The sequence below is a fragment of the Ptychodera flava genome, chromosome 19 (genome assembly GCF_041260155.1).
Source record: "Ptychodera flava strain L36383 chromosome 19, AS_Pfla_20210202, whole genome shotgun sequence".
Taxonomy (NCBI): domain Eukaryota; kingdom Metazoa; phylum Hemichordata; class Enteropneusta; family Ptychoderidae; genus Ptychodera; species Ptychodera flava.
The window spans coordinates 32,517,887-32,544,523 of NC_091946.1; the positions used below are offsets into that span (position 1 = coordinate 32,517,887).

Below are 26,637 nucleotides of genomic sequence, written 5' to 3' on the forward strand. Positions count from 1 at the left end.
GTTATCAACAGGAATAAGTTGGAAAGAGTAGTGAATATGGCCGGAAAAATAATTGGCAAGAAACAATGCCAGCTCTGTAATTTGTATAGACAATCTGTATATAGGAAAGCCAAGGCTATTGTAAGCGATGCCTCACATCCATTGTATTCTCAGTTTGATCTGTTGCCTTCAGGGAGACGCTATCGAGTGCCCATAACTCGCAAGAAAATTTTAAAGAAATCTTTTATACCAAGTGCAATAAGCATACTTAATTCCAGTCTGTAATTTGTAATCTTCCACCCATTTTAGATTACACATTACGTGATGTCTTTATTTTATAAGTCTGTATCAATTTTTAACGTTTACGTTTGTAAGCTTTTATTGTGTTTTCTATGTGATTTTATTTGTGTGTCTTATCGTATATATGTAGGTGAAGCGAAAGAAAAATTTCCGCTAAAGGACAATAAAGTATAATCTAATCTAATCTAATCTAATCTAATCTAATCTAATATGACAGGGGTGAGTGATGGTCAAAAATTGTACGGATTGTGAATGAATTCACTACCCAAGCGAGCAAACTTCATGTGCTAACTCCCCTATATTTCAGTGGAGCAAGTTTTGCAGTTGCTGTTTTCGGAAACATAAAATGAAATAATTCCAGAATTATTTCTGACAATGTGCGAAAGTTAAAGAAATTGATATTTTTATCGGGTCAAGATAAAAAAAAAATCGTGTAGTTCCGGTTACCAGACCTACCCTTATTTTTACCTGCTGACTTGAACTTTTTAAAGCAATATTACGTAAACGCAGAAATGAAAAGAAAATCACAATAACATGTTAAGTTTGAGTGGAAATACAACACCAGGAGAACTTAAGTAAAATTTATTCATTGTAGCCGGCTACAAACAAGCAACATGGGAGCCAGCGATATCAATAACGTTTCATCGATTTCATTCAGCAAGATACGATCACGGGGATGAAAAAATCATTGGTCGCTTTCTGCTCGTTAGATTAAATTTCGTTGTGTGTGATATGACAACCCTATTTGTAACAATCAACCCTATTTGTAACAAAAGTTAACCCTATATAGGTTAGTATGATTTCTGTCAGAAAACAAGATTTTTGACATTTTATGACAACCCTATTTGTAACAATCAACCCTATTTGTAACAAAAGTTAACCCTATATAGGTTAGTATGATTTCTGTCAGAAAACAAGATTTTTTGACATTTTTGACCGAAATTGGTTAAAATTTCCCCGGGGACAAACGTATGGCATGTATCTGCACAACTTGATTATCTTTTACGAGTTGACCTATTATCCCAAGGAACCTACACAACGATATTTAATCTAACGAGCAGTTACAGAAAAAATGAGTTTCAACAAGGAAAAAAATGAAAATCGTTCCCAAAAATACAAATATGCATATTTCATCAAGATTTCAACAAATACGGAAAAGTTTTTTTTTTGAAAAGTAGGTTTTGTTACAAATAGGGTTGTTGGTTACAAATAGGGTTGACATGTCACCCCTATTTGTAATAATCAACCCAATTTGTAACAAAAGCAGTTTCAGAAAAATGAATTTCGACAAGGAAAAAAAGAAAATTGCCCCAAAAATACAAATATGCATATTTCATTAAGATTTCAACACATACGGCAAAGTGTTTTTGAAAATTAGGTTTTGTTACAAATAGGGTTGATTGTTACAAATAGGGTAATACATACATGCTTATGACCACACATGTATGTGGTGGTAATAAACTTTGAAAATTATAGATACTAGCTTCACTGTTGTAATATTCTAAACACCTTTTATCAGTTTCTTTCGTCTAAAAAATGATTTCACCGTCTATAATGATATATAACACTTTCCTCTCCCTTGCGAACCCTTCATTAAATCCCCTAAAATCTCTTTATCCGTTCACACACACTAGTACTGCTGCGATTGCTGTGTCGCTCTAGTGACATCGCCTTATTGAGATTGGGTCAGTGAAGACATCTTTCAAACCCATACTGGGCCAGTCAGCCGCAACTTTACATATCTGATCGATGCAGCCATACTACCGTCGATATTTGAATTCCATATTTGATCTAAACTAGGGCAAGGACTCGCACACAGATCTGCTGCTTTTCAAAAATCCTCAGGGCTTATGTATAAACTTTATTTATACACGAGCAGGGACTTATCTTCACATTAATAGTGCAATTGATCGGAACAAATGTCGTGAGTTCATTCTTATTCACATGAATGTGATTAAAGTGAATTATTATTTCATCGAATGGCAAATATTGATCATTTGGTATGACTTGCTTCACTTCAATAAAGATCGTGCCTTCTCAACGGCGGGAGAAAAAGATAAAGAAGCTTAAGAGCTCTTCATGTGCCGCGGGTTCAGAACAGCAAAATATCCGTTATTTGTCAAAAGTAGGTAGGGCGGGGAAGGGCGGTTATATTGTTAAATCATAGATTTTAAAGATATTCATTTCCATGACGACCACTGGATATCGTTTAAAGAGAGATGATGTAGAGATCGGCCCTTTTCAAGCTTTAACTTTCTAAACAGTCGGTGACGTGCGTCATAACTCTCAAGTTAATCTGTCTATTATTGTGACTCCTTGATACATGGAGAGATTTTGTCTTCACAGTCGAACCTTCATCCATGGTAAAAGTTCCCCTTAGGAGTTTGAGGCTTTGTAAATTTGATTTCCAATGTCAGAAACATTATCTATTCGATTTTCTATGTACTGGTGTATGCAGGCAGTGATTTTCTATGTACTGGTTCATGCAGGCTGTGATGATCATAACAAAGATAAAAAAAAAAGTTAATTCTCAAAGAAACATCTTTGCAGCGCAATATCCATAATTGGCTAAATGGTTTCAGAAGTACCTTTTTATCAAACGTTGCAAGGTTACTCTCATATGACAACAAAACATTTGGGTTGACATTTGATGAAAACTGGAAATGCAGTTGCCAAAAAGACGAACGTGCCTTGAAAAATCACTTTTATCACTCGTTTCCAAATAGAACATAGTGAGCTAGCGTGAATTATAATAAATTAAACGGTGAAATTCATTCTTTGGACGAGCATTAGTTATTTTATAGTTGGAGTTGGATGAACTTAATTATTATTTTGTGATTGTATGATTTGATATTCGGCAGTCTAAAAATGGTATTGTACTTTGTGGCCACCTGACTACAACATCCGGGTATTTTATATTGAACGCCACCAAGGGCTTGAAAAATAAATTGCAGTGCACTTTATCGCCGCGAGTGACACGAGCGAAGAAAAAGAGTTGGTTTTTTCTGTCAAAATGAGATGGAGATTGCAGGGCAGAAATTAAGCTTTAAACTGCATATTTCAGTATCTTGAGCTTTGTCAAAACCACGCCCAATTCGAAATCTTGTGAACGTGCGGTATTCACCGTCTGTTCAGCCGCTGCCTACCTGTAAACTCGTCCCTTGCTACGAGTTGTGCAACAACGGCACACCATTCTATCAGACTACGTCGATCTAGCACTCAGACTCAGAGAGCTTTCGTTCACAACAGCAAGAGATTTAAGTGAAGAAATAATATTCATTGACAGGAGTTACAGAAAAGGGGAGTTGCCTGAGCCGCACTTGCGACGCGAAAATGGTTCAGGAAAGTACATTGTCTGAGACTACTTGGTGTAACAACACAAGTTACTGTACCGACCCGCTGCTTTCTCGTAACGACACAGCTATCCTACCAGGCGGCGGAACTTACATTGCTTCTGCAGTTCGCATCGCCATCTTCGGCGCCTTGACAATCTTAGGCAACATTTTAGTCGTCTTGTCGATCGCGTTGAACAGAGATCTTCGAGAAACGAGATACGCGTTTATAATGAGTTTGTCGACTGTGGACACGCTGACTGGTTGCTATATCATGGTTGGTGCCGTATACAATAGCTCACCGCAACTCTTGAATCATAAAAATTTTTCTCCTTGTTTCACGATTTACAGCATTCTATTTGGGTTCTGGGCCATTAGTGTATTCCACATGGTTCTTATCGCCATCGACCGTTATTTGATAATCACAAAGCCCTTCGCTTATGATGTAATAATGACGCGATTCCGATGCGCCTGTTTCATCTCCAGTGCCTGGTTTGGAGGCATCCTTGTCGCTGTCCTGCCTCTGATGGGATGGAAACCGCTCTCACCAGCCGTCGGTGACTGCAGCACCATTTCGTCCTTGATGAGCGGAGAGTATCTCATGTTTGTCTGCTTTGGTGTCTTTTTCTTGCCTCTGTTCATCATGTGCGTCCTGTATGGACGACTGGCCCACGTTGCCGTCCAACAGCGCAGGAAGATACAAGCCCTTCACGTCAATCTGAACGCCCCACCGGTTGCTGGAGTGTCTATGGCCGTCAGTGGGGACGCTCCGCCGATTCAAACTTCTTCGTCCGGGAACCAGATCAGCGATAGCGGTGTCGCCCAGTCCTCGCAATCGCAACAGAGTCGCTTGAAGATATTCAAGAGAGAGATGAGAACAACGCGGACTCTCTTCATGATTCTGGGTGCTTTCACTTTATGCTGGATGCCATTTGCTTACATGTTAATAACGGAATGCACCCAGTATGGTTTTTTCAACAGCACGCTGAACGACGTTGCATTTTCCTTAAGCATGTTAAACTCGACGATCAATCCGCTTTTGTATGCCCTCAGAGACATACCTCTAAGAAAGACATTTAAGAAAATTCTCAAGTGCCAAAAAGTGTAAACCTCGAATTGCGCCACTCCTAAATTTCATAATTGTCGCCTTTGCCATGGTGTGTTGTCGAGCTACTGTGTTTTCACAGGGCGTCGTATTTTCAATCCAGATTTCATGTTTTCATTTTTTTGAGTGACATGTGTTTGTAACAGTCTGGTTAGAAGCTACTGTCTCATTTAACTGCCCTACGTTAGATACTTTGTTGTAAACTCACGCACCCTTCCTGACATTGTTGGAAGTTAAATTTAAAGTACATATGTAAAATATAAGCTTATATTCCGAAATTAGAGCTGCGCCAGTCTCGCTGCTATCTCAACGCGGGCTCAATATTTTTCAGGCCAATACAAAATGAATGACAAAAGAGACAAGATTTGGCCTAGGTTATGGTTCTCATGTGTGTATTATAAAATGCGACTAATAGGGTGAAAATGAAACATAAAAGTCTGGTTTTAGTTCAGAAATCTGAAATTCAAGATGTAATATGAAATTTTAGTATTTATCTTATAATTCCTAATCCGGCTCGGAGAGCTTTGACATAAGCATAGCATTACTTGAAATTTGACGACTTGGATGAAACCCCCGATATGAAAATTGTAGAACTACCATTGGATGTTAATATCTCATGGATAAAAAAATCAGTTAAATTCACGTGCATCTCTCCCGAAAGTGGGTACTGGTCCGAGTATACGATCATTGAGTAGCATCAGCGCCCTCAACATCCGGAAGACAAAGTTGTCGCCTTTGCAAACTGCGGACAGTTTGTCTTTTCTGAACTGCAGGGATTGCATTCCTCGATGTAGACTACTGTCAAGCAGTGTCGAAAGCACGTTTTGTTGCTAGTGGAAGCAACGCTTGTAGAGGAAAGAAAGTTAAAGTCATATACTGAAATATTGTATGGACAGAACTGCTATTATGTTTGCAAAAACTACCCTTAAAACTATTTTCGGGCATTAGCCCGCCATGCGAGGAAAAGCCCGACATTGAGATCGGGGCTATCAATAAGGGTAAAATGAATAATTGATTAACCGTTTTTTAAGTCAAGTAATTTTCTTCTAAAACTACAATGAATGTCCTTTTGCGTTTTAATTTTTACGCTGGACAAACCGTTTTATGCATTTTTGGAATTGTAACATACATTCATTTCCTTGTAAAATCTTTCAATTTCTGTAGTATGAAAATAATTAAAACACGGTACACCCCATAAAGCGTCGTTTCACTTACAGTAACCACTATACTAGTGTTTCAATTATAATTCATTCTATAGTTCACTTAGTCGAATGGCCTCTCGTCACAAAATATCAAATCGATTGTAATTTTTCAGCAGTCAAAGGGATTCTCAACTCGTGTATCAAATATTTGGCGTGCGTTATACCTAGTTTCATTCAATAAGTACATCGCATATTTAGGTGTCAGTTTCAATGTTATATTTGCCGTGAATCAACGTCCTTTCTACTTGATGTATCCACAGAAAAACATAGATAGAGTGGCAACGGGTATTGTTTAAGGCGTGAAGCGGTTACGTAACCCATCCATGTTCGCCTCGCCTCAGGTTGCTCTCGCCTCTCTTTTCCGAAGAGTGCCGACCATGCATCCTTCGGTAATTTTCGGATTTTCGCCAATTGTTAAGCGAAAGTATGTTCGGCAAAGTTTGTGTTGTTGTCGTGTGGTGCTGAGCGGAATTGACGTGCTGGCGAAAACGGGAGTGTTTTGAGCTTCAGGAAAGTGAGTTTTACCGTTTTAAAAATTCCTCTCATATTTTTATGAATATATAATGAGTGTTTTGAACCAAATTTGAAAGTCTTTTATCGATACTGTCTGGTTTTACTCAATGGTTTACGGTCAGTCATACCGTCTTTTACACGTGCGTCGAGGAAGGACATGTTTATGAAACTGCTGGCGTGTTATGTTTTGATTGGCGTGAAGCAGTGTTTCTGGCCTGAGAGCTCACAAAGTAACTATGGTTGCTACGCGACTGGCAGTACGATGCCATCTCGTCGTATTTTTCGCATAATCTCGTGTAATTATCAACCACAAACAAAGCCTCCAAAAAGTTTAACACCTTTGAAGCTCATTTTAATATGAAAAGCCAATAGTCTACCGAGACGACCATGGAACAAAAGGCATGCAAGCGTTGCGACTCTGGCTATGTTTCTCTGTGATGTATCTCACTTCTCATAGCATTTTCGCTTATCTATCTATCTATCTATCTATCTATCTATCTATCTATCTATCTATCTATCTATCTATCTAAGTATAAATGTCTTTATTTATTCATTTATCTTATTTATTTATTTGCTTAGGTATTTAATTATTTGTTTGTTGTTTATTTTTTTGTCTACTCATTTTTAAAGCTTGAACCTGTATCGCATCAGAGTTGATCATCAAGTCTCGTAAAATCGCATTATTCTATAGCATAGCATAACTTTTACTAAATTACTTACCGAAGACTGTATTTCATTCTCTCTCAAAGTTCAAGTGATCGTTTAATTTTTTAACATTTCAAGATATTAATATTAGCTCATTCATCATTTTGATGCATGAGATAATAACAAAAATGGCTGAAAACAAAATCAGTGAAAACAATTTTCCAAGTGGAAAAATGAGGAAGTCTCCTTGGCACGATGAATAAGAATCTTTGACGACCCCATGGGAGTCCGGCATCACCGAACAAAATTTTACAGAAATAAAAGTGGTCAAAATAATTAGAGGACACTCTAATTTTGACCGAAAGTTACGAAAAAGGTAAATATATTCTGTAACCATTCATATTTAAAAGCACGTGATCAAATGGGTCTGCTTCGCTTCAGACGATTCGACACTCTAGTTGTCAAATCCCTTCTGTTTGTCGACCTCACCCATTTTTTGTGAGCGCATCCTCCAATTACGTCTGCTAATACAGTTGTAGGACATCGAAGACAAATTGAACGAACCTAAAGATGAAGATTAGAGAGGACTTACCTTGTATTCGTGACGGATGCATTGCCGCGTCTCTTTATACAGGTGGGGGAAAATGTATTTGGTCTAGCGGATGTGGCAACTGCGCTGAAAGATTTCTTATCCCCTCACTGAAGTGAAAATTAAATATTAATTCTTCTCGAACATAAACTGAGGGCCCTGATTTTGTGCAAATACCACCATCTGTTTTTGTCAGTAGCCCCCAAGAATTTAAAATATATATATATATATATATATATATATATATATATATATATATATATATATTATATATATTATATATATAATATAATATAATGTAATATAAGACCCATATATAAGACCCATATGTATAATATAAGACTTTTGAATGAGTGATTCTTGAGAAGCCAGTGACCGCAACAAGGGCATTGTTCCCAATGAAAAATTTGCTTCGAGTCATGTGTTGGTTGGAAAGCACAATCACTACTGAAAGCGTGTCTTGCTGAGACGCCTATCAGACTCGGAACGTACAACCTACAGTGAGCGTGATTTTCGACAGTATTATTGCCGCAATATTTAATTGGCAAAAGACAAATTGCCTATAATTGCTCATTATTTTTTCAGCGCTTTGATCTATCGGAATAAGTTGCAGAAAATCTTGGCACTGCATTATTTGGCAAGAAATGGTAAACAATTCACGTACAGATACACCCACGCTTAGTGAGCCTTTTGCCGATATACTTATTACATGTTGATTTGAAAAGATTAACAATGTTTTTCTTCGCAAATCTATAATACTGCACATGTAAGTTGAAACCAGATATGAACTTAAAACGCTCATGTGTTTCAGTAGATATTGCATTTTTTTGTAAAGTTAAACTTTTGTAACATGTTTACAACATGAACGAGTTATGATCAATATCATGAACGACATTCACCACAAATTAATTCCAAATGTCATTAAACATATGTAATTAGCTGAAATAAAGATGCTTAATTTATTTGACTGCTGTCATTTTGATTTCAAGCAGGACAGACACATTAACCACATTTTAAATCGGGTGCAAAAATCTTCAGAAATTTCCCATAAAATCACCGTAGTTTAGCAATTCATTGACAGGACACTTGTTAATATTTCTCGGTAAGCTTATAGGCAAAATATCTGTCACCTTCATATATGTAGCAAGTGTAATCAGATCTGGTACAGTGATTTTCACTTATATTACTAATCACAAAAGGTCATTAAATATGCAAATAAGCCATTAATTGACACGGCTAAACGCTTCACAGAAGAGTAAGATATCTGTCAGATCAATATCTGTAGCAGCTTCCGTCGAGTTTGGTAAAACAGTCATGACATATGCAAATGAGACATTTCTCAATGTGACACAGCTCAATGCTTCATAGTACAATCAGACATCTACCAGATCAATATCTGTAGCAACTTTCATCAACTTTGGTGTTATAATTTCGTAGGTATATTACTATTATAATATATGCAAATAAAAAACATGAAATAAGTTGACACTGCTAAATGCTTCACAGAGCAGTCAATATCTGTAGCAAGTTTCATTAAATCTGATGCTGTAATTGCGGAAGTACATAGTTCATAATATACAAAGAGCCATTAATGAACTTGACACTGCCTACTGCTTCACAGAACAATCATATATTTGTCTGATCAATATCTGTAGCAGGTTTCATCAATTTTCTCACAGTACTATCGGAGTTCAATCCCTAATTACAAAATTTCATATAATATGCAAATGAGCTGTTTATTAACTTGACATTGATATGTGTAAGGACAGGCAACAAATCAACAACTCCTTCATAAAGGAGAATTCACCGCAGGGGCAAGTTTTTGAAACTATATAAACGGTACTCAGACTGTTTACGGAGTAGATAAACTCCACCAATCTCAACCGTGCCCTCCATACGCTCTAAAACAGGTGTAGCACCTCCAACAGGACAGATTTCGGACTCTCAAAGTTGTCAAATAATTTTCGTTGTTGTTTTACCACTTGTTTGGGCTCATTTTAAAGCTCTTGAAATAAGTTTTCACCGCCTAAGTTTTGTAAAAATCGAAAACTTTTTTTTTCCATAGAGATGCCAACAGCCCTTTGTTGAGGGACCATGAGTCAGGACCAGGGGTACTCCAATAAAAAGGTGTAGGGGAATGTGTCACCCACATATGTCATTTTTCTGCAATAATCAAGTAACAAGTCCATATACATGGGTCACTTTTTATGGAAGAAAAAAACATACGGTCGATAACAAAGGAAATATCCACATAAAGTCATTTCAGAAAAACCTTAACATGCAGTAAAATAACGGTAAGAATCCCCCTAATCTGTCGAGAAAATCCCTAACAGTGGGTCATATTCTTATTTTGGAATAGTCGGGTAGATATTTTCAACTTGGGCGGCAATCTAGCGCCCCCTGCATGAAAACAGTGGGAGTGCCGCCGGGGGTGAAGAGAGAAATGGCGGCTATTTTGAATTTCAATTACTGCTTAATTTTGGGTAATTTGTTTCCATGGTACCAAAATTTGAGTCCCTGTGTTTTACAAACACAACAAACAAAACCGTTCTAATTTGAAGACAAATACAACTTCTTATTCGTTCTTTATAGTATATGGAAATAATCATAAGAAACAAATAAACAAACACACATAAACAAACAAGCGAGCAACAAACAAGGAGCCTGAGCTCCCTATGGTGCAATCAACGTTCAGTGTTTATTTGGATGACGTCATAGACCCAGGGTTGCGTTTTCTGCCTTTCAAATCCTGGTGTAACCTGCTAGATTATCATCGGTTATCTCATGATAGTTGAAAAAGGTGAAACCAACAAAATGAACATTTAATTCAAAGTTGTAAGAAAATGTAGATATAAAAGCTCATGCTATAAAAAGTATCCGACCATTAAGTATTGTTTACTTTGGATGGTATCATGACAGGGTTTTCACTAAGAGCAGAAATTTAAAGTACAGGGTGAGAACACGCGGGAAGCTGAAGGGGAAAGTGTCAGAGGGGCTGTCCCTATCTTGCATGGAAAATGTTGAGAAATTGATGTGTGCAATGCTGCAGTCTGGTTTAATCTTAGAGGTGTTTTCAATTTGTATTTTTACTTAGTAAAACTGTTGGAACACCTAAGGGGAGAGCACGAGAGAGGGGTGTCCCCCCCCCCCCGCACCGAAAATTTTGAGAAATTGACGCGTGAAATGGTGCACTCTGAGAGGTGTTCCAATTCGTTTTGCACTAATAATTGAGTAACCCCCTTCTTTCTCTCCACATTTGAGCAACCTCCCTTGTAGCTTTCAGATTTTTGAGTGACCCCTTTACATTCCTCTGACCTCCCCCCAGGCCGTAAATAATGACGGCTCGCTAAACGGAGTATTTTATGCTGAACATTTTGCTCGTACAGCGCGACTTTATTGTGTTATGACGCCCACAGCTGATGTTGATAACAGTAATTTATTTATTTATTTATTTATTCAGCTTTGACATAAAGTCAGGATGAGTCGCACAGGTGACTAACACCTATACAAAAGCAACCCTCCACAAAAACACACATGTAACAAGTTACACATACAAAATTAAAAACAGAAAAGACAAACGCAGAATAAAACAGTCATAAAAAATACAAGAAATTTCAAAACAGAACAAAACAAAACAGAGAAATTAACAGAGACGGCAATTTTTACAGTGGCACTTTCCCACCCAAGTACAAGTGTTATCAGATAAAAATTATTGTTTACAAACCCGTGTAATGTTTTAATAAAATAGACTTGTATGACCTAACACTTGTTGAAGATTTGCCATGAAAGGGCATAACACTACTCGAGTAAAAAGCTCTGTTAAAAAACGAGCAACGAAAACACATTCAGTTTTAAAAAATGGCATCTTCATGGAAGTGTCATCAGGAGATTTAAATGTGACAAACTGGCTTAAATTTAAGTCATACATACCAGTAAAACATTTAGCTAAAAAGACACAGTCATTTAATTCTCTCCTGTAGCTCAATGGGAGCAAATTCAATTTAATCATACGCTCTTTGTAATCCATCTCCTGGGGATATCCAAGAATGTATTTTGTGACTCTCCTTTGGACACCTTCAAGATGAAGCATTGATTGCTTAGTCGTGACAGCCCATGACTGGGATGAATAATCAAGAATACTACGGACAAGGGATAAATACAGTTGGAGTTTCATTTTAGTGGAACAGGTGTGGCCACATGTACGTTTAATCAGTCCCAGCATGCGGTTTGCTTTTGTAACAGATATATTGATATGCTTATCCAAAGACATATTTGAAGAAACTTCGACTCCAAGATCACGGATGCTGTCAACTTTTTCTAGGGAAACACCACGCATTGAATAAGTATAGGTAATGGGGTTGCGTTTTCTACTAATGGTAAGGAGCTTGCATTTTTCAGCATTGAAAAGCATGCTCCATTTCTCACTCCATGATACTAAATTGTTGATATCACTTTGCAGTTTTAGACAATCAGAAATGTCGTTGATTTCATTGATACATTTGGAGTCGTCTGCAAAAGTGCAACCATTGTGTTTGAACTAACATGGTCTGGTAAATCGTTAATATCACAGAGTAACATATAGACAGAGTCGCAACACTTGCATGCCTTTTGTTCCATGGTCGTCTCGGTAGACTATTGGCTTTTCATATTAAAATGAGCTCCAAAGGTGTTAAACTTTTTGGAGGCTTTGTTTGTGGTTGATAATTACACGAGATTATGCGAAAAATACGACGAGATGGCATCGTACTGCCAGTCGCGTAGCAACCATAGTTACTTCGTGAGCTCTCAGGCCAGAAACACTGCTTCACGCCAATCAAAACATAACACGCCAGCAGTTTCATAAACATGTCCTTCCTTGACGCACGTGTAAAAGAGGGTACGACTGACCGTAAACCATTGAGTAAAACCAGACAGTATCGATAAAAGACTTTCAAATTTGGTTCAAACACACTCATTATATATTCATAAAAATATGAGAGGAATTTTTAAAACGGTAAAACTCATTTTCCTGAAGCTCAAAACACTCCCGTTTTCGCCAGCACGTCAATTCTGCTCAGCACCACACGACAACAACAACACAAACTTTGCCGAACATACTTTCGCTTAACAATTGGCGAAAATCCGAAAATTACCGAAGGATTCATGGTCGGCACTCTTCGGAAAAGAGAGGCGAGAGCAATCTGAGGCGAGGCGAACATGGATGGGTTACGTAACCGCTTCACGCCTTAAACAATACCTGTTGCCACTCTATCTATCTTTCTCTATGGTAATATATAACAGGAACAACATAGGCCCCAGTATTGATCCCTGGGGTACTCCGGACGATACATTACACCACTGTGAACTTGAGCCCTCTACAACAACTCTTTGTTTTCTGTTTGACAAATATGCAGTGAACCACCGCAGTAAAGTGCCATGAAAGCCGAAAGATTTGATTTTGTGGATAAGAAGGTCATGTGGAACGGAATCGAAGGCCTTTGAAAAGTCGAGATATATTATATTGACTTGCCCTGACCGATCGAGGATTTTCCCTACATGATGAAATATTTGTACAATTTGTCGTGGAACGTCTTTTAGTAAAACCATGTTGCATATGATGGAGAAATGGTTCAATATGTGGATAAATGGAGTTAAAAATACATCTCTCGAAAACTTTGCTACAAATACACAATAAGGAAACAGGCCTGTAGTTAATGACGTTTGATTTGTCAGACTTTTTGTGCACCGGAATAACATTAGCTGACAGCCATTCATCGGGTAGTGCACCTGTTTCTATCGATTTGTTGTATAGTGAACACAATGAAGGTGCTAATTCATGTGAGCACTCTTTGAGAATTCGGGCTGGCAATTCATCAGGCCCGCTAGCTTTGTTTGTATCCAGATGTTTTAAAATATGTTCGACCTTCAGTTTGTTAGGACATGATGTGCTTGTCTTTTCAAGAATGAAATCTCATCCCTAAACATATGTCTGTCGGTATGACATTTCGTCATCTGACTTGATCTTCATCACTGATAGGATTACAGAATGGTTTAGGACACTGCGTTTCACACTCACAGCACTAGCTACCAAGCAACTCCATGGCGATGGCTTGCCCCCAGGCTTTTGTCGAGAACTATTTACAACATTGGTGTGGGATAATAATGATTTTGGTGAAGAGACGCTCAGTAGTAAGTAAAGCTCATTACTTATGTCTCAAATATCACAATAGTTCTGCTTTTGTTCATGTAATTCGCAATATGTTACTGTTGGTGTTATCTTTACTATCCTTTGAACAATGTCTGTTCTAGGGAAAGAAACAACTCACAGCGCAAATGGAATTATAGTTCAGAGAATCCTGGCGATGACATTGACAGCAACTCCTCGATATCACCGAGTCAAAGCAAAGGACGCTTCCAGTTCCGGCCACTGATATCATTGAATACCATGGCAGACCACGACACGGCCCTCCAACGTCAGATTGTACATCATGAACTATATACTTATCACTGGCATCGTCTTCTAGGCAGTCAAGGTCAAATAACACAAATAAATGCACAACTCATTGGCCTTGGGAGACAGAATGTAACTGCACAAGCTCTTGTTGGTCTTCATGTGTTCTCAGCTTTTGACAGTGTAGCCTAAGTGCTTTCAGAGGCAAGGGCAAGGCCAAGAAGAAGATGGCAAATATGTTGGCTAATGATACCTATACAAGTACATTCCAAGAACTTTAGGCAGATGGACACAGAAGTTTGATGAATGTTTTTGAAACCTTTAAAAAGTACAACGCTTATGTAGAAGACTTTGAAATGATATTGCTTGTTCAGAGGACTTTGAAATGTTGTGATTGATACAGGAAAGAAGCGGACTTGACCAGAAAAACATTACATTGCAATCTGGATCGGAAAGAAATGTCTAACATATAGAAAAGAACGTACATAATAGGCTATGGGACTGATCTTGGTGTACGCTCAGTCGAACAAATTTCAGTTGTCTTTCGATTTACAAGTATACTGAGATCTGTACATTTCATCACTCTCTTTAGATGTAGCTGAAGGACTTTGTAAGCAAGAAATACATCTAAGTCTAGACGAAATAACCAGAGTGTCAGCGTGCTCCTTTTCAGCTTTTGTTCATTTATTAATTCATATCGTTTATTTAAAAATAATTTGTCATGTGAAAAGTATTCGAGATGTATAAATATCGAGATATTTAGATTATTTCTTTGTAAATTTAGAATTTCAAATCATAACCTACTGACTGAGAGTGGACGTTTTGAAGGTTTGCCAAGAGAAAACAGAATATGTCAGTTGTGTGATTTGCAACAAGTTGAAACAGAATTTCACTTCTGTTTAGTTTGTCCAATTTACAAGGAAATAAGAAAGAGATTCCTCTTGCCATTCTTTTATGATCAACCATCACTGACGAAATACTCTAGTCTTTTAAACTCGGAAAATACTCATACCATAGTAAACCTGGCAAAGTTTATTTATTATAGTTTCAAACTAAGGGGTAGCCTTTTAGAGAAAACTTGACTTTCTTCACGTTTATCTCTGTACAATTTCCATTGTAGTTCTTTCACATTAAGCCCCACTATACTTGTCTGTATATTTATTTTTCAACCTATTGTATGAAAGGCCGGTGGCCTAAGATATTGAATAAAATTATATATATATGTATGTATGTATGTATGTATGTATGTATGTATGTATGTATGTATGTATGTATGTATGTATGTATGTATATAATCTGAGAAAGATTAACAGGATTGACAGAAGGATTTCTTTGAACGCATCTGCCATATCTACTGGATCAAAATATAAAACAAATACATTTTCCCCCACCTGTATAAAGAGACACGGCAATGCGTACGTCACGAATACATGGTAAGTCCTCTCTAATTTTTATCTTAAGGTTCGCTAGATTTGTCTTCGATATCCTACAACTGTATTAGCAGATGTAATTTGAGGATGCGCTTGAAAAATAGGGAGAGGTCGACAAACGGAGGGGATTTGAGAACTTGAGTGTCGAGTTGGAGAATCGTCTGAAGCGAAAAAGACCCATATAAGGACCTCGATCTCGAATAAGAGATTCGTAAGGAGCCAGTGACCGCAACAAGGGCATTGTTCCAAATGAAAAATTTGCTTCGAGTCATGTGTTGGTTGGAAAGCACAAACTACTGAAAACGTACAGTGTGCGTGATTTTCGACAATTTGATCGCCGGCTATGTATGTAATTTGCAAAACAGAAATGGCCTATAATTTGTTCACTATACTTTCAGGGCTTAGACCTGTCGAATTAAAATGAAGAAAACTTTTGGTACTGGATTATTTGGCAAGAAAAGGTGAACAATCCACTTACAGATAAACCCACGCTGAGTAACTCTTTTGTCGATACATTTGTCACGTGTGGATTTGAAAGTTTAACGTTTTTCTTAGCAAACCTACAAAACTTTTAGTTGAAAAAATGAATCGAAGAACATTTCAAGTTTCTGACTTACATCGGAATTAGCCTCAATTGGTGGGGCTATTGAATGTTCATCTAGTCCATCCTGTCTAACGGCGACACTGTAGCCGAAAATGACGATAAAATATTCACTCCAGGCAGCTTGTGTCACAGATGGTAATCTAGATACAGTCGCCACTTCTCCCAGTGTGCGGCTGAAGAAATGTTCTCGTGATTGCCGAAAGCGGGAAGGAACCTCGTCGTATTCAGTTCAAGGCAGGCACGCGGAACTGTGCCATTAATTTTGTTTATTTTGAGTTCGATGCGGCTTGCATATATATCTCTAATGTACCATAGTATATGCAATCACTAATTACTGAATAAGTATAAGACAATCATGATAATGGTGACGTTACTTTAATGAAATTTGCTACAAATATTGATTGTAAAAAGTTTAATAATATTTAAGTCAAATTATTTTTGGAAAAAAATTAATTACGAAGGAGGCTGAATCTCAGTGACTTTACAAGCTTAAAGGAACAAAGTCGCCCATTTTTCATGACTTTTGTTTGATACGAGATGCTATTTATATTGTTTGACATGTTGAAAGATACGGAATAAATTGGTGATCATGCATATATTCGACCCCGGTTTTAGGCAAATTAAAGGAAACCATCGCGAGAATGAATTAATAGTCATGACCACAAATTCATTCTCGCGATGATTTCATGTGTCGTGTCTAAAACCGGGGTCGAATATATGCATGGTCACCCATTTATTCCGTATCTTTCAACATGTCAAACAATATAAATAGTATCTCGTATCAAACAAAACTCATAAAAAATGGGCGACTTTGTCCCTTTAAATATTATTTAAATTTAGACAAAGTCTCTTGTCGTTGAGATTCGGGCATGGGAAGTTTGCATGGGCAGTCTTGTGGTACCTCCATAGTAAATGAGGAAAATTTACATTATTACATGCTGAACTCAAGCTGTCTGACAATATCTGATCATGCAAATCAGCAAAAAACAATCGACGGTGGGAAATTTGAATATGGCAGGAGTTCTAAGAACTTTCATGCTAATTAGCCACTCATCATTACAGAGATTGAAACTGATGATATAAGCTTCATTTTAAAGAGCGGTATTATAAATGTACAGTGTGTGTTGCGTCTCGACTTCCACCGAATCAAGCAAAGTGCACGGTGCGCTGTTACACTAGTAATGAAATGATTTGTGTACACCATACCCAAATATGCTGCTTCGGAGATTTCTTTCACCATCGACCTCAACTCATTTTCACCAAGAGGTAAGTTACAGATCAATACTTTATCTGTGTATCGAAATTCGGAATTTGGACTTTGGATTAAATTCAGATCGGTAAGTTCAAACGCACCGACTGGGCAATTTTCTAATATGCTGGTTTAGGGACCCGTTAGCACCGCTATCAGTGCTAATACAGCATTTAAGCATCAGTGGAATGAGCTCTCGTCCAATCAGAATGGCGCATGGTAGCATGATATAATGTAATAACCTTTACGGCCCTGATCTCATTGTATCGGTCTTGCGGACCTCGGTTGTGTGGGCATACAGGCCAACTAGAGCCCTTACCTGTACAACCGAGGTCCACAAAACCAGTACCAGGGCGGTAAAGCGTTCATTATTTGTCTCAAGAAATGATAAATATGTAGTTAAAATAATATTCTTTAAAGTTTTGCGGATAAAAGTGCGTGCGATGTAAAAAACATTCATCGCTATTTGAAAAGGGGGACTCGGAGCCACCATGGCCGCATCCTGTCGCGGATTGATATGCATTATGACGCAAGTTGTTGACATTGAGAAGAACAGCGGAGGGGAATAACGGTGTGATGTAAATTATCGTTAATTACATTGAACATACCGCGAGGTCCGATCAACAGAAAAAAGTTCAGCTGAAAGAAATATGCCTTTGGGCCAGAGGGGAAATATTCAGTTGCTCAACGACAGGTGGCGGCATTGCTGATGTGGCATCGATTTGATTATATTCTTTCCTTTCATTTCTCGTCTTTCAAAAACGTAGAGCTGTCATCAGTAACGCGCTTAATTCACACTCACAGTGGATTTCTATAGAAATGTCACCTGATGTCGCTAGCTATACCGTCGCCACAACGATCGGGGCGAGGAAAAAATTATTTTCAAATCTCCCGCTGTCTTTCACGAAGGGAATGTTTGCGGGTGAAAACACACGTAGTGAACCAGAATCAGAATGAGGTTGTGCGATTGTACATACTTTGGAAAAAATAGTCTGGCTCCCTGGCCCATTTCTACCGCTGGCTGCGCTGCTAATGAAAATAGGGTCAGGTATGGGCTATTGTAAGCACGGCTGTCATTGGTCAATAGTACAAATGCAGTGATTGCGTTAAATGTATTTCCAGCTTGGAGCTACCTTCGAATTAAGATTTCCTTTGCCCATGGAGTCATTTTACTTCCATACATGTATTTTCCCGAACCAAGCATCCTATGTCGGTATTGAATGAAAAACGAAAAATCATTTAGTTTGAATCATTACCGTACTTGACAAAGGTATCGCCATGGTCACCGGGTCACGTCTGAGAAAAAGATCATGGATCATAATCATCATTTCACCGATAAATATCATCATAGAAGAACAGAGTCGGAGACTGAAAAGTGAAGCCGTGCAAACAACTACAGCTTTCGATGCTTCGTCATCTAATTTCCCAACTTGCCACTGTACAGATGTGCTGATCACAAGATCTTGTCAGGTGACTGTGCTCATTAATATGCATCAAAATTCTGACTGAAATATTACCCATATCTGACCCTATTTTAGCAGCGCAGCCAGCGGTAGAAATGGGTCAGGGGACCAGATTATGAAAAAAATAGTGTAAAGCGTGATTATTGTGAGGGCGCTTTATTCCATACCGTTACGGAGGAGCCTGGCTCGCGGTATATTATGTCATGTCCCTTTTATGACCTCAATCTTCTAACCGAATAACCCTTCACTAAGTCATTTAGTGACATTTTACCACTCGTTTGCTACAATAATGATGTCACACTTTGTGATAACAAACTCCCGCGTTTTGCAAGTTCAAGTAAAGTAATAGTGAAGAAGTTATCTTGTAGGTCAGAGTTCGAAAAGATTGGCATTCCGTGCAGTCACAACGCTAGTATTTTCCCATTTACCTAAAGTTCGCATGACCTTATACCAACTAGACGGCGTGGATAGAATTTACCGTTCGCAGTAAAGCCAATTTTTATACCATCTCAAAATTTGTGAAAAACCTAACGTACACTGCTGCATATTATCTTTTTTTTCCTTCAATATGAAATGTTTATGCCCGAAGATGCGACAGACTTACGTATTGTTACATTAAAAATCAAAAACGGAATCTTGTGCTGTCGGCAAAAGATGGCCTCCAATGTACAAACAGTTCAGAAGTAGAAAATACCAGGTATATACCGAATATGACAAAAGGGTAAATTCAACGCGAAAAGGGGGCGAATAGCGCTGAGCTCGCAAAGTAATTGGCTTCGCTTTCCATGACCAACTTTGCGCAGAGTCGACTTCTCTCGAGAAAATGAAGCATTGCCTCGATATAAGTTCACGAAACTCAATAATCGCATTCTTCATGAAATGTAAAACGGAAAGCACAATATGCCCCGAAGAGGAAGGATATGGCAAATATAGGCATCCTAAAGAAATTTCCATGACGACTATTTGATACAGATTGTTAGTTTTTGCACAAAAGAGCTGATTTTGAGGGATGATTCTATTTCTACTTTCGAACCTTGCACATGTCTTTGTCAACATTTCGTTGCTTAAGCTTGTCAGTCGAGTCAGAAAACTTCATTTCTCGAGGACGGTTTAATCCGGGTGTAATTTGAAAGATTACCCATCGCCAGTACCTTTACAATGACCATACCTTGATCATTAGCAATGCACCACTTTCCTCCAGAAGACCTTGAGACTTGTCATTGAGAATCAGCAAGGCAAATTATGGCTCATTTCCATTATCCCGTTTCTTTTCTTTCCATCAAGGTCACAACTGTAACGACAGACAACAAATCAACTACCACTTCTTAAGGTAGTATACGCCTCGAAAGTGAAACACTTAAACTTTTGCTCAAACTTTCCTCAAGGAATCTTTCAACCGTTCTCTTCAAAATCAAGAATGATAATCGAGGGTCACCGTGCAAATTTTGGTAATAGAGAAACAAATTACCCAAGATTTACCGATATTTGAAATTCAACATGGCCGCCATCCCTGTGTTAATTGTATCGGGAAAAAAGCGATTTTCGAAAAACTAAGACGATTATAAGTTTTCTTACAATGAGAGCTTCAAAATTATCCCCCACAAGTGGTAGCTCAGAAAAGCATTGGAAGAGTTTGAGAGCGCGAATATCTGTCCCCGAGGCGCATTCTACCTTAAAGAAGAACTCACCTCGGGGGCACTCTTTTTCTGTTGAGAGTTCACTTGAACACATTTTGAAGTATGAAATGGAAGTTAAGTTTCACATGTTTTAAAAGTTCACGTTGACAATGTGACGTATAGGACCATACCACAGGGTATGGCAGCCATTTTAGTTTTAAATACAGGCAACTTTGAGGTTGTCAAAGATTTTAAAGGGACTCCAAAATTATTATTCTTGACTATAAAGGCATTGTGTTTCGGGCAAAATACATGTATGAGCAAAAGTTCAAACCTGTGACTGAGGGGTGCGTAGCGAATTCCCTTGCACAAAAAATGTTTGAAGTTCATACATAGGGAAAAGCGTACCTGTCGCCCCGGCGGCGGAGGTAGGGGTAGGGGTGCCTTGGTTTCAGCACAGGTTTCTTGTTGCTATTGTTTATTTTTTTAATACATTTGACTATAATAGATGTTGCCAATCAAGATTTATACTTCGTCTTATCTCAGTACTGGTTTTGTAAAGATTTATTTTGCTCCTTCACTTTGTTATGTATTTGCACACAGAAAGGTTTGTCCTTTGACAATCTTACGCGAAGTTTCATCACTGTGTTTGGTCTATTATCTGATGTGTTTGATCGCCTATTAAATGTCCCAAAGCCAGATCCACTGTCACCAGATCATCACCGGATTAACTTTGACCAAATCAACAGCGAATGCACCAGCAAGTGTATAACCATAGACAGTAGAAGCGAGAACAAGCCCTTTCTTCTATACATATGCCATTTACTAGTAACCATTGCCAAGTGTAGATGGCTAATTTTACGTTCCAGTAGCATTAAACTGTCACGGTATGCTTCGTGTGTTTATACCATACCAAATATAGATTGCAATTCGGAACATGGAAATATTGGTATAGGGAGATGTAGTGGGTAAGATTGTCTAAAAGGTCTAATTTAGGTATTTTTGTAGAAATAACAATAAATGAAGCTTGTTTTCATGGTCACTTCTTAGCGAGTGGTCACCTCTTCAGGATGGTCACTTGGCACACAATACTGTGAGATTTTACATGGTACACAGATCGTCTACAGAACAGAAAACTCCACCGTACCCTCCGTACTCTCTAAAACAGGTGTAGTACCCCGCTTGCTTATGGTAGAATGCACCTCGGCCAGGGGAAAGAAGTATGCGGGACTCTGAAAATTTTCGAATAATTATATTTGTTTTACCGTTTGTTTGGGCTCATTTTGAAGCTCTTTGAATACGTTTCACCACCTCAGTTTTGTAAAAGACGAAAACTTATTTTTTCCCACTGAGTTAATCAAGGTCCTTTGGGTAGGCACTGTGAGTTTGGACCTCGGGGTACTCCCATAGAAAGATTCAAGCCTATGGTATGTGCCGCCCGAAAGGGTCATTTTCCTTCACCAAATAAGTCCCTAAACAAGGGTCACTTTTCATAAAAACATTGCATATGATCAGAAAAGAAGGAAATATCCGCATACTTCAGGAAAACCTTAACATGAAGTAGAATAATGGTACCTCACCCCCTAATTCGCCGAGGAAATCCTTAACAATGACCCATATTTGTATTTTGGAATAGTCAGGTAGATATTTTCAACTTGGGCGGCACAATATTCCCCGCCTGAAAATATTGGGAGTACCCCAGGGGGGTAAGGCAGGAATGGCGGTATTTTGAATTTCAAATATGGGTAAGTTTAAGGTAATTTGTTTCCATAGTTACTGTACCGAAATTCGCACAGTGGCTCAGAGTCTTATTCTTGGTTATGAAAGAGATAGGTTGAAAGTTTCCTTTAGGAAATTTTGAACAAAAGTTTAAGTCTTTCAATTTCCAGGCGCTAAGTGACAACTATTTACAGTTCTTACCGTGACATCGATCAAGATACTGAAAAATAGGTCTGTCAGCTTCAAAGAATAATGCTGGGACTGCAAAATCTGCCGTTGGTGGTGTAGTTGCATAAACTTTATCGTTACGTCTGTTTGTAAGATCCCGAGTTCTTTGAGATACCACTGTCCTTGTGGTCACTTTCGAAACGCATAGTACCTTAAATTTCGATTCCGGGCATTTCCATCTTAAAAATAGCCAATCACATAACTACTTCATTTTAATATTTCATTTCCACGAGTCATACATCGAAATCATGAAATATAGGTTACCTGTATTATAAAGATCCTTTTCGGGATGGACTTCTCAACCAATCAGGATGCGGAAAGGCAAATACATAAGATGACTGAAGGACAACATGTCAATTTCCTAAGCTGCTTAGAGTTGTGCATTTCAGGTAAAACATTCCGATCAACTTGCCGTCTTGTCAGTATCTACAGTCGTTCGTCACCTGAGCTTGTACTCGTATGTTAAGCTGTCGCCTTCCGGGAGCTTTGCGAAGACTTTCTTCGAACTTTAAAAGAACTGCAGAGATACTGAGCTGCCATAACCTGAAAACACAAAATCAGTCTCGCAAATAGGTCAGGAACGCTTGGTAAAGAGTAACAATCGTTACACGGCAGTTGATAGGGAACTGGAGTTGTGATATTCAAACATGGATGAGGAAGATCTGTCGCCTGCTCCTGTCACCACACCTTATTTATGTAACATCACAAGGTACTGTAATGATACGTTCTCGTTTCGAAACGACACGGCTACCGAATCGGGCAGGGCAACTGACTACGGGTCCGCTGCACGTATTGCCATCATCGGCGCCTTGACCATATTTGGCAACGTTTTGGTCATTTTGTCAGTATTATTGAACAGGGATCTCAGAGAAACGAGATACGCTTTCATTACGAGTATGGCAACGGTCGACAAACTGACCGGCTTCTTCATCGTATCGGGTGCCGTTTACAACAGCTCCCCGGGACTGCTGAATGAACATCCGATGCACTGCTTTACAATTTACTGCTTTCTGTTTGGGTTCTGGGCCATCAGCATATTCCACATGGTTCTCATCGCCATCGACCGCTACTTGGTGATCACCAAGCCGTTTACCTATGAGACAATCATGACGCGGTTTCGATGTGCCTGCCTCATAGCCGGCGCCTGGTTGGGAGGTATATTTGTTGGTCTCCTACCGCTAATGGGTTGGCGACCCCCCTTGCCAGCCGTGATTAATTGTGATGGACCCTCATTTGTCATGACCGGAGAGTATCTCATGTTTGTCTGCTTTGGCGTGTTTTTCTTGCCTCTGTTCGTCATGTGCGTACTGTACGGACGACTGGCCCACGTTGCCGTCCAACAGCGAAGGAAGATTCAAGCCCTTCACGTCAATCTGAACGCCCCAGCAGCTGTTGAAGTGCCCATGGCCGTCAGTGGGAACGCTCAACCGATTCACACCCCTGCATCCGGGAACCAGAGTAGCGAGAGCGGTGTCGCCCTGTCCTCGCAATCGCAACAGAGTCGTTTGAAGATATTCAAGAGAGAGATGAGGACAACGAAGACGCTGCTTATGATCCTAGGAGCATTCACCCTAAGTTGGATACCATTTGCATTCATGTTAATCGTCGAATATATGCTACCTGGTTTTTATGACAGCACCCTGAACGACGTTGCATTTTCATTTAGCATGTTAAACTCGACGATCAATCCGATATTATATGCTCTTAGAGACGTTCCTCTGAGAAAGACCTTGAAGAAAATTATCAAGTGTCAAAGAGTATAAGCATACTCAACGTTAATTTAACCTTTACAGGTATTATACCAAGGCGTTGCATACAACTTCAATTTCTTATTCTACTTGGCAATGAATGGTCAAATAAGTAAGCTTTCCCCCCTGTTTTAAGTCCGGACCCATGTTTAGTTAACATAACAAAATATCGCTTTTCGGCTTGCAGATATCTGCTACACAGTTGTCTACGAGAGTGACATTGTGTATCAGGCGTTATGCTTGGAAATCACACAATTCTTCCGACAAGTGGTGAAAGATAGAAATGAATAATCTTGATCATGTACGAAAAAAATCATCCTTTGGCTTTTCCAGTGATTATGTTATTCCGAGGGGAAGCTGCTTTAAAAAATCAGAGTTGAACAAATAACTCCTATGCTCAAGCAAAACCCCGACCGAAGGCGGATATAAACAAGATTTGAGTACAATGTGCAAAATATAGTACGAGCCGCTAGGCGAGTATTGCGGATTGTTCGCAAATCGAGTGTTTATCGCCTGCGAAGGGGATTATTGCTATTGCATTATGATGACATGAGTGTTTATGGCGTTTAGAGTTTCTTGTCTCCCTAGTATTAGCACCCTTAAGAGGAGAAAACAGAATCGAATATTGTGCGATCGTTGTCGAATGGAAATGCAGCTTTCGGGAGTGAATATTGTTGACGGAAACATGTAGCTCCTGTGCATAGTAGACCATGGCAGTGACAGCTACACAGTTCCTCCGCTAAAATTTGGTGGAGAAACTTTGAAGCGAAGCAGACGACAAAAAGTGACAACTCTGATTTGGCGAAACGCAGGCTAGATGCTCTAAGAAAGCAGTTCTAAAAGCAATATGCTAAACTTTTAACCTATACTCTTGTAATTATTCCCATTATCATTTAATTTCTCCTCATGGTGATTTTCATTTATCTTTTCGCTTTCTGTCTCTGCATTAATTACGCTATTTGTGGGATCAGTTTTAGCTATGGTAAAACGATTTTTCGCAATCGCCGGCAGGATATCTCAATCAATCAGAACGACGCATTGGCACAACTGACACGCTGTTATGATGATAAGATTCCCCATACAATCCATCTCCGCGTCTCTTGCTTACCACAGAAAATAAAAGTATTCCAATTTTCTCACTAACTGAAATTGTTAATGATAAAGGGCACAAATTTTACATTTAGTTACATATTTAGATATATGTATACTTTATGATATCTTAAGTATAATACTTATTTAGCGGGAGAATCGTTGTGAACAACAGAGAGCAGTCGTATGCAGCCAAGATGTGCCATCTTCATTCGAAACAATTTATGTATTTCGGTGTTACGGCAAAAAAACTGTATATTTATCTCTTACAGATCTTGTTCCGCTGTCTTATTGTTTGTTCTGTGTAAGCCGCGCCGATTTGCAAGCTTGAATGCTTGGCAATGTACATACCTGTACTTGATACTTAATGTATTTTCTATCAGTATGTCGAATTGTTCCCCTTTATTTGTAACCTTATTTGTGAAGAAAGTTACTCAAGAGTTAAAGTAAGACAGAAACTTAGTACAATTTCTTTATTTAGAATTGTACGTTTTTCATCATTTATGAGACTTTATGCCTTGGACAGAGATTTTGACTGTTTTTAATGTACGCACATCTGTTGAGAACAAAATGTAAAACGACACGTAAAAATGCACAGAGTTACGGTTGAAGGCGCCTCGGGCACAAATATTCGGACTCTCAAAATTTTAAAATTCTTTGCTGGTCTACACTTGTGGAGGCTCATTTTTGAGCTCTCGGAGAAGCAAAACATTTCGCCGTCTTAGTCTTTTTGAAAATCTATAATTTCATTTTCCCTCATAGATTTAACACAGGAATGGTGGCCGTTTTGAATTTCAAATATCGATAAATGTTACTAGGTAATTTGTTTCTCTAGCACTAAACTATGCACGGTTACCCTTGATTTTCTTCTGATATGGTAATAGAATTATTGACATTTTCATCGAGGAACTTAAGCAAAAGTTTAAGTCTTTGACTTTCGAGGCGCATACTACCTTAACTTTTGTGTGAACTGTAATCGGCTGAAGAAATTGTTTAAATGCTAAAGTCTCTACAAGACTGCTCTGTCATATGGTACCCCGCCTGTCTATATGTAACTATATAAAGACTTTAAAGAACCATTAACTGTATCTTTTTTCGATGGGGTAGTTTGAAATCAGATGCAACTTATGTGAAAGTGGTTACCAAAGTGTGACCACAGAAGGGTTTTTTTTATTCAAACATTGTGACGTACGCACTACTCAGATTTTCACAAATAATAAATTTCCGAGTTGAAACTCAAATATGGTCGCGGCAAACATGCGTAAGCGTCTGAATTCGACGGACCAAATCCAGCACTAAGGATTAAAATAGAGGCATTTGTAAAGACAATATGGCTTGATTACAGGAATCAAAAGGATCTGTCCGAAGATTGGATGGTATGCTATGTAAACTGCAA

At 38.6% G+C, this 26,637-nt stretch overlaps 2 protein-coding genes across 2 annotated transcripts; both read left to right on the forward strand.

Annotated features, from left to right (window-relative positions):
- Positions 1–4,062: 4,062 nt before the first annotated feature.
- On the forward strand, positions 4,063–4,719 carry LOC139118164 (alpha-1D adrenergic receptor-like). Its single transcript, XM_070681458.1, has one exon. The coding sequence runs from the start codon at positions 4,063–4,065 to the stop codon at positions 4,717–4,719; it is 657 nt and encodes a 218-aa protein (XP_070537559.1).
- Positions 4,720–23,051: 18,332 nt separating this feature from the next.
- On the forward strand, positions 23,052–24,167 carry LOC139118165 (adenosine receptor A1-like). Its single transcript, XM_070681459.1, has one exon. The coding sequence runs from the start codon at positions 23,052–23,054 to the stop codon at positions 24,165–24,167; it is 1,116 nt and encodes a 371-aa protein (XP_070537560.1).
- Positions 24,168–26,637: the final 2,470 nt, after the last annotated feature.